Source organism: Urtica dioica, chromosome 8 (assembly GCF_054948205.1).
Source record: "Urtica dioica subsp. dioica isolate 48M chromosome 8, U.dioica_male_clone48M_v1_H2, whole genome shotgun sequence".
NCBI lineage: Eukaryota > Viridiplantae > Streptophyta > Magnoliopsida > Rosales > Urticaceae > Urtica > Urtica dioica.
In genome coordinates, this window is record NC_142763.1 from 40,023,370 (window position 1) to 40,032,956 (window position 9,587).

Below are 9,587 nucleotides of genomic sequence, written 5' to 3' on the forward strand. Positions count from 1 at the left end.
ACTCTGGCACGTCGGGACGGGGCTTGTCGCGTGCCTCTCGCCGACCAAGTTGATCACGAGGCGAGGTGCAGATTCCCCGGACGCAGGATGATCGACGCCCCCATCTATGCCACCCCCAGTCGGCACGCACTCATCCCGAGGCTGAGGAACGGGCGCAATTATTATATTCAATATCATAGAATGAGAGTTCCTCATTAGCTCTTTAATACAATGCTTGATAATAATGGCCAAGTCAGCACGAATCATGGGAATATCCAAGGATAGTACATAAAGCATGAACAACGAGATAATCCGATATAGAGCTGTAGCCAACGTCGCTATTGTTGCTGTCGATGTCAGCTTTTACCACTGATTTGTATAATTCATGGTATTGTACTAATATGTGTAGGGACAGTTGAACGATTCATGACATGAATTGAATGTTACCCGTATTCGGCCGAAGGTAATGAAAAATATGAAGTGAAGGAAAGGATGACGACACGAAAGGAAAGAAAGTAGGGAAACTGGAGCATCGAGCATATTTTTGTTCACCATGACAATAGTTCGGTGGTACCTTCGGGAAGAACTCATACATTAACAAAGAACAATCATTCAATGACGTTATGATGTCGTCCGTTCAATGATGCTAATGAATAGTGAAAAATCTTTAGGGTTCTGTTCTAAGGGGGCTGGTTGCTCCGTTATATGCATGCTAGTAGGGCAATTATGTTTCTCACTGTGGTTCACCTTCATATTTTTCATGGTCTATATCATGTGAGAATGCGGGTTGCTAGTTCTTCCAAAGTTCTAGATATATGGTTCCAAGTTAGAGATAAGGAGTCCAAAGTTCTAATTTGGATTTCTAAGTTCTTATTTTGGACACCGTGTTATAGATTTTGAGTCGCGAGTTCTTATTTAGGGAATAAAGTTCTTATATAATGACTACAATTATAAGATACAACAACACATTATGTGTTATAGGACTATATCCCTCTTTCAGGTTCAATCAATAATGCTACGAATACATCCCCTTGTAGTACAAACCTGTTGTTGTCCCATTGTTAACAATACCAGTTGTTAAAGGCTACAAAGGCTACCCACATGTTGAGTAATTCTAAAATTCTCATAATGAGTTCGAAGCCACAAATTAATAATAAAAGTATAACTTACTAGTTCTTGAACAGTATCTCAAAATCTTCTTTTATTTCGAAGAATGTATTCCTGATACCAGTGTTCCTCTTGCATATTCAAGTTCAATGATAAGACTTCCACTGTTCCCAGCTTAATAGGACTCTATAACGGGGAAGCTAAAGGACTCCTTGAAGACCGTTATAAAGAATATTAGTCCCAACGGTGTAGCTTTACAATTCCACAATCGGCCGAAGCAAAAGAAAAAAAGCAACAAGCAAGCTAAGTTTCTCTCTTCTTTTTGCTGACGTGCCTCCATTTCTTTGTTCAAACAAAAAAATGGATTTCTTTCAACATCAAAATAAATAAGAGTCTGCCGACATTAATTGGACGCACAACAATAGCTAACTTGACGAATTCACGGCAAAATCTCCGAGTTGATTTTGCATAGACTCGACAAAATACTAGAGTTTCGGGTGATATTACACCGTGTCGCCGATCTCCATTTTTTCGGCTGTGAGAGATTTCGCTAGCGGCTTTGTCGCCGAATTTCCTCCTTTATCATGCGATTTTTTTCTTTTTATACACAAAACATAATGACATTTTTGGACGAAACGAAAACGTCATTTTGGTGACAAAACGACGACATAATGACACGAAACGATCAGCTTGTACTAAATGTGCCGGACTTCCCAAAATAACAAAATTTCCACGCAATTTTCTCGAAATAATAGCTCGAGTCTTTACTACAAAATAAATAATTTTCCCAAAGTAAATATGACTTGTTTTGTAGTAAATATGACAGTTCAAGAGCTTGAGTCATGGTCTTTACTACAAAACAAACACAATCACAGGTTATTTTCTGCAGTCCGTACAGTACAAAAGTCTCACATGCCCACCAAACAAATGCAATTTCACATCTGAAATGCCCTTTTTGTCCCCATTCAAATCCACATAAACAGAGACAGCAAAAGAAAAGCACTAGGAATTCGGAAATTCAAAAAACCCATAAAGCTCTAAAGCTAGTTGTTAAGGGTGTTTTTGGAACTTTCTTCTTCATCACATTTCAATTTTCATCAGTGCTTTTGCTGATGAAATACATAATCAAATATTGAAATATTATTCCCTTTGATCTCCCTTGGAAACTCCTCAAACCAAATTCCACTTCTTTCCCAGGATTTTCCATTCAAAGTCAAACACCACCATTTTCGTTCCTCTCTCTCTCTCTCGGAAAATCCGGTCTTAAAGAAAGCTTGAGCAGAACGCCATGGCTGCTTTTAGCAACTCGATATGTACGGTCAGTAGTCACAGTACGGTCAACGCAGGCAAGACCGACGCGAACGCGAAGATCTCGATGTCGAGCTTAAATCTCCATAGCCGCGCACTCGCCATTCCTTGGAACTTAAGAAATCCGAACAAGAGACACGTGGACGTGAAGGTCAAGGCAACGGTCCTGGTAAGTCCGGATTTGGAGCTAGACTTGGTATCGGAGCGAGATCTGAAGGAGAAAGGTTTCATGGGGCTGAGGAAGACGAAGCTGGTGTGTACGGTGGGACCGGCGTGCTGTTCGGCGGAGGATCTGGAGAGGCTGGCGATGGGTGGAATGAGCGTCGCGAGGCTCAACATGTGCCACAACACCAGGGAATGGCAATGCGAGGCGATCAGGGCCATCAAGAGCCTCAACCGAGACAAAGGTTTCTGCGTCTCCATCATGATCGACACCGAGGGCAGTCAGGTCCACGTCATCGATCACGGAGCTTCTTCCTCCGTTAAAGTCGAGGTATCTAAGCTTCCCTAATCTATTTTCTGTTAGGATAAAGATTTCATGTGATGTGAGCGAACATTGCTCAACTCGAACGCTTTCTTATATTGATCGAGGAATTAGAGTTATGACAAAAGTTAGGCTTTGTTTTTTCCATTTTATTAGGAAAATGATTTGATATCAGAGAACCTTGCAACGGTGGAAATGGAAGACTTCAAACTATATAGTAATGTTTTCTTGTAATGATTGAGGAAGTTAGAGCTGTACAAGAAAAGTTGGGATTTTATTTTCTTTTTCAATTTGTTAGGAAGAGGATTTTATATGAAAATTCAAGACTTGAACTATATAGTAAGTTTTGCTAGCAGTGATTGATATCAGGAAGTTAGAGGCATAAGAAAGTTGGGATTTATTGTTTTTTGTAAAAAAAAAAAAAAAAAAAAAAAAAAGAAGAACAAAAAGAAAAGAAAAGAGTGGACTATATAATTACTGATAAGAAAATTTTAATTAATTCTGCCAAAACATGATGAGATTTCAAATCAACAGGAAAATTCGGTCTGGCTATTCACTGCGGTGAAATTTGATGGTTCTCGTCCGTTCACCGTTCAGACTAATTACGAAGGTTTCTCTGAAGGTAAAACATCACTGTTTTTAGCAAAGTGATTCTTGATTTGCAAATGGTTTTTTTGTTGATGATTTTGTGTATGAAAAAATGGGAATCGGTAAGGCATTGAAGTGGGCGACGAGCTTGTGATCGACGGTGGAATGGCGAGCTTCAAAGTGGTGGAGAGGGTCGGGAATGATCTTCGTTGCAAGTGCTCAGACTCGGGTCTATTCTTGCCCGGAGCCAAATTCAGCTTTTGGAGGGATGGTAGGCTTGTCCAGAGGAACTTCCATCTCCCAACTCTATCCGATAAGGTCTCATTTCTTTTGCTCATTGTCCGATTCCACAACATTCATGTCAACAAATTGTTAATACAAATTATAAATATAAATTCAGGACTGGAGTGACATAGAGTTTGGCATCTCCGAAGGGATCGACTTCATAGCCATGTCTTTCGTGAACAACGCCGACTCTATAAGGCATCTGAAGAGCTACATCACAGCCAAATCATCGAGGTAACAAAAGATTAGGCCGAGCTAAAGGTGCTTGAAAGGTTAAATTTCAGAAGTTTGATTTATTTTGTAACCAAAAGTAACCAAAATATATTGTGAGAAGAATTCCGGGGGGTGTGATCATTGGGTTTTGTTTATTATTAGGTCGATAAAAGTATTGGCGAAGATTGAGAGCTTGGAAGCGCTTCAGAAGCTGTCGGAAATCGTGGAGGCTTCGGACGGGATCATGGTAGCTAGAGGAGACCTCGGCGTTGAGATTCCTCTCGAGAAAATCCCGACCGTCCAAGAGGAAATCGTCCGCGTGTGTCGGCATCTAAACAAGCCGGTCATCGTGGCCTCTCAGCTCCTAGAGTCCATGATCGAATACCCTACTCCAACTCGCGCAGAGGTAATAATCCTATGAACCATCCAATAAAGTGAATTGATAGTCAACAAGTGATAATTTGAAATTATTATCGTAATATATATATATATATATATATATATATATATATATATATTGATAATCGATCGGGTTAGTGGCATAAGAGTCTTATGATTAGATCCCTTGTAACTTGAGCCAGTAAAAGGATATCCTGGTTTCGGCTATATCTAATTTTACACGTGTACTTTCCTTAAAGGCTCAAAATGTTGGTCATCGACAACTGTCCGGTGGTTCCATTTTACAGAAATAGCGACGGCCGACGGAAATGGTTCAAAAATGTTATAAAAGCTTAATGTCAACTTGAAAAAGAATTCCGGGATTTCTTAAATTTCATCGGCATATTCGTAAACTTTCGTTAATTTGAAGCAAACAAATCATTCACTGGTATTTTAGATTTTCTATGGAAAATCTGCGAAAAATCATGACACAGAGGATTAAACCACTTTTGGTGTGGGAAACTGCGAAAAACTGACAGCATTTCTCAGCATTTTAATCCTTGTTCTCTTGTGCATCTTTCTCTCGATACAATCTATAATTTTGAATTACGTATTTTTTTCATGGCCATTTTTTTTGTACGGCAGTTTTTTTTTCCTTTTTCGGATGTTGTTTATATGTTTTTTTTTCCGTCATATAAAAGGTGGCGGACGTATCGGAGGCAGTGAGGCAATACGCGGACGCATTGATGTTATCGGGAGAGTCGGCGATTGGGATGTTTGGCCACAAGGCACTCTCTGTGTTGGAAACAACAAGCTGTCGGATCGAGCAATGGTGCCGCGAAGAAGACCGGCCGAGCTGTCTCGACCGCCCACGACTTGGGGAGTCGTTGAACGATCGGATCGCCGAGCAGATTTGCAATTCGGCTGTCGAAATTGGTATTTGCAGAAAATCAAACCTTATTTCGTTTTGCACTGAGTTTGGTATAAATGAATACAAATATCCGTTCCTGATGGCTAGATCATTCAAATGAATTTAATCTAAATTATATCTTTATCACGCCCATCTAAATTAAAATCTTTTCATTTTCTATAAAAGATCCTTTTTCTGAACTTCCATTATGGTTTTGCAGCGAATCGCCTGGCGGTGGATGCGATATTCGTGTACACAAGGGACGGGAAAACAGCATCGCTTCTGTCTCGGAGCCGTCCGAACGCTCCGGTGATGGCTTTCACTGACGATGAGAGCGCTCGGATGGGGATGAGTCTGCAATGGGGTGTCACTCCCATCCTTGCTGACCTGTCACATGACGTGGAAGCCAATACCAAACTCACCACCAGCCTTATCAAGTCTAGAGGACTGCTCAAAAAAGGAGACTCTGTCTTGGTGGTCTCCTCCACTACACCTTTCTCATTCCAATCTATACAACTCATCACCATTGATTGATTGCTATATTTGAAACTCAGTGATTTTGTTTAAGAATATGGGAATATTTGTGCGCATTTCAATCAAATCAGTTTAGGAAGTTCTATCATTTGATTTGAATGATTGTGATTTCTTTTCCTACCACGGCATGATCCGCCTATAAACAAAAAGGGCTAAGCTTGCCTGTCTTGAAGTTTGGAACTTAACGTTTAACCTTGAATCTCAGTCATAAACGGATGGCTGAGTGCCAAAGGTGACTTTACAAACAAATATTCCGGTTCTTAAAAATAATAAATAAATAAAAATTAATAAAAAAATTAAAAAAAAAACTCTTCATTAAAAATAATTAGAAGACTTTGTTAATCCATGGCCTTCTCTCTATCTATGTTCTTTGATTTTTTTTTTCCCCTATAAATACTAGTCGGTTTGCGTGGCATTCTGTCAAAGACAATAGTGTATGGAGTAATAAAGACGCTCAAAACACAAAAAAATATGGATTTTACACGTCAAAAAAACAAACAATATGGTCTAACGCTGTAATAAGCGTAAATTTTAGAGATTTATGTTGTCATTTTTCCAAAAAAGTATATATTGATCATCTATAAGACTGGAAACGAAGCGTTTCGGCTCATTTGTGGGATTTGGGTCGGAAAAATATCAAGAGTATCACTCGTATTTAATCGAAATGCGAGATTTATCCCTTCGATTTCTAGAAATATCAGACATATCTCTTCTGTTTAATATAAATGATATATACCTCCCCTAAAAAAATATTATATTACAAATATCACCATTTTCGTTTATTTTTACAAAAAAATAATTTGAACTCCCCAAAATACCCTTAATAGAATAAATATTTATTTACTATTTTATAAAAAAAAACAATCAAAATATCTCTTTATAAAAAAATCCTTAACTTTTTATAATGAATTTTTTTAATTTAATTTTTTCGTATATAGAATAGAAAATAAAAAAATTATTTCATTAAGGGTATTTTGGAGAGTTCAAAAAATTTTTTGTGTAAAAAATAAACGAAAAGAGTGATATTTGTAATATAATATTTTTTTAGGGGAGATATATGTCATTTATATTAAACTTAAGGGATATGTCTGATATTTTTAGAAATCGAAGACATAAATTTCGTATTTCGATTAAACACAATGGATACCGTTTCCGTTCCCTGGCACAATAAGTGTGGAATTTAAGCCCAAATTAGATTTCAAGCGGGATCCCGCACCATAAACTCCTATGTTGGATACTGGGATTCAATTATTGGCTTTTACGAGAGATAGTGTAAATAAAAGTGAGTTGAGTTTTTGGGAGAGGGAAAAATAGTATTCCCCCTTATCATATGACACTCACACACTTAAATAAACTCCTATGTTGGATACTGGGATTCAATTATTGGCTTTTACAAGAGATAGTTTAAATAAAAGTGAGTTGAGTTTTTGGGAGGGAAAAAGAGTATTTCCCCTTATCATATGACACTCACACACTTATTCATTTATTTATTTTTTGAATATCTTGGTCTAATATCTTCATACACCAAGTAGAGTTTATATGCACAAACAATCATTTGATCATAAGCTATACAAAAAAAAAAAAAAGCCAACCACTTCATTTTCCTATAATATTACAAAGTCAAACTAAGCAACAATAAATAATGATAAATAAATTATACACGCATTTATTGCAATTAGTCAATTAATCGACTCTTTTAAAAATTCAAGCACAAACTTCATTTTATTAAAATAGAAATAATCCACACTAATTAAATTAATAAATGAAATTTTGACTACTTTTTAAAAGGATTGTGAGTCTACAATACTTTTAAGAGGATTAAGGTGCCAACGTAAGAACGTACCCCGCTTATATGGTACAAGTAATCAAGAGGATTCTTCAATTGTCTTCAAGGACAGCGAGGCAAGGGAACTAGTCAGACCACATGACGATGCTTTAGTAATTGAGTTAGATGTATAAAATTGTGTAGTGTCCCAAATTCTCATCGATAGAATATCGACGATCGGCTATTGAACGAGAACTCACCGAACTGATCATATTCAACGGAATGATCACCCCTTGATCAAACTTACCGTCCAGGCATCCGGAGTATATCGAATAGTCGAGTTCCTAGTACTCGATTTTCCATTCAATATAATCCAAGGACAACTTTTGGATTCCTAGTATGAAGGTTGTACCCTCCACCCATCATAAATGCATATGCTTTCCCACTCCCGAAGCCCGAAGGGATTATGGAACGCTTTCCCACTCTCTAAGGGATTGTGGAAGTGAGAGGCAGCCAAGAAGCAATAAGAATATGCTATATGAGAAACCACAAAATGAAAATGGAAAAACTTGATGATGGTCAATAGCAACTAATGACCATTAGAGATTCAACTCCGACCCTAGGCACGAAAACTGAGGAAGAATGTTTTGAAAATCAAGACGCTCTGCGCCCCAAAATGATTATTCAAGTTCAGCTCAACAGCTCGAATCCCGAACATCATGTTGGAATTGGAGCCAAGCAGAATGAGAGCCTAAGAAGGGAGATAACACTACTACTTTTTTGGTTTTTTGGAAGGGTATCCAGTGCGACATGTCACCAGAAAATGAAATTTTTAGTAGTGTAATAAATTTCCTTAAAATAAATAAGGAGTTACATGGACAGCCGAAGACATGCCAAGCATTACCATTACATCATGTCTCACCAACTCAGCGTCGATCCTAATTTCAAGCCTGTGAATCAAAAGAGAATAAAGCTTGGCACAGAACGAGCCAAGGTCATCAACGATGAAGTGGAACAACTCTTAATCGTGTGATCGATTCGACAAGTCAAGTACCGAAATTGGTTAGCCAATACGGCCATCATTAAAAAGAAAAAAGCGGAAGTGGCACGAATGCATCAACTTCACCGACTTACACAAAGTATGTTCAAAAGACATATTTCCATTGCCTCATATTGACCAGCTTGTTGAGGCCACAACGGATCATAAAATCTTGCCTTCGTGGATACATTCGAGGTAGATCTTGATGCACCCGAAAGATTAAGACAAAACGGCGTTCATAACTGATTGGGGAATTTATTTCTACAAGTGATTCTCTTCGGATTGAAGGACGCTGGTACCGCATACCAAGAATTGTGAATAAAATTTTTAGGGAAAGAATTTGTAAGAATATTGAGGTTTACAATGACGATATGTTAGTAAAATTCCTCCGCGAAACTGACCACGTAGCACATTTGGAGGAATGATATGAAATTCTAAACAAATATCAAATGAAGATCAATCCAACCAAATGCTCGTTCGGGGTTTCCTCAAGGAAATTCCTCAAGTACTTGGTTACCCAAAGAGGAATTAAAGAAAACTCATACCAAATCCATGCACTACGCAACTTGCCGTCCCCCAGGAACATGCAAGAAGTACAAAGGTTGACAAGAAGAATTGATGCACTTAGCCGATTCATATCTCTTTCAACCGATAAGTGCTTTCCCTTTTATAGTATGTTAAAAGGAAATAAAAAGGCTTAGTGGAACAAAAAACACGAAGAAGAATTAAAAAATTAAAAGAATATTTGGCGACACCGCCAATATTGGGTAAACTCGTGAACGAGGAACGTCTGTATTTGTACGTCGTAGTGTCATATGCGGCAGTAAGCTGAATCCTAGTTAGAGATATGGATGGCATTATTACTCGATACTCGTTTACCCGCCCGTTATCCATGTTTAACAGGCCGAGTAATACCCGCTCAAAACTTGTTAACGGGAGATACCCATTAACATTTAAAGGGGTACAGGTACAAAAAACTTTTACTCGACCCATTAAT

The 9,587-nt window shown here is 38.1% G+C and overlaps 1 protein-coding gene across 1 annotated transcript; it reads left to right on the forward strand.

Annotated features, from left to right (window-relative positions):
- The first annotated feature begins 2,184 nt into the window (after window positions 1–2,184).
- LOC149389784 (pyruvate kinase isozyme A, chloroplastic-like) lies at window positions 2,185–5,879 on the forward strand. The gene is made up of 7 exons (XM_089624016.1): window positions 2,185–2,887; window positions 3,413–3,500; window positions 3,594–3,784; window positions 3,867–3,985; window positions 4,127–4,370; window positions 5,044–5,278; window positions 5,473–5,879. The coding sequence occupies exons 1-7, from the start codon at window positions 2,375–2,377 to the stop codon at window positions 5,784–5,786; spliced, it is 1,704 nt and encodes a 567-aa protein (XP_089480142.1). The 5' UTR covers window positions 2,185–2,374; the 3' UTR covers window positions 5,787–5,879.
- The last annotated feature ends 3,708 nt before the right edge of the window (window positions 5,880–9,587 follow it).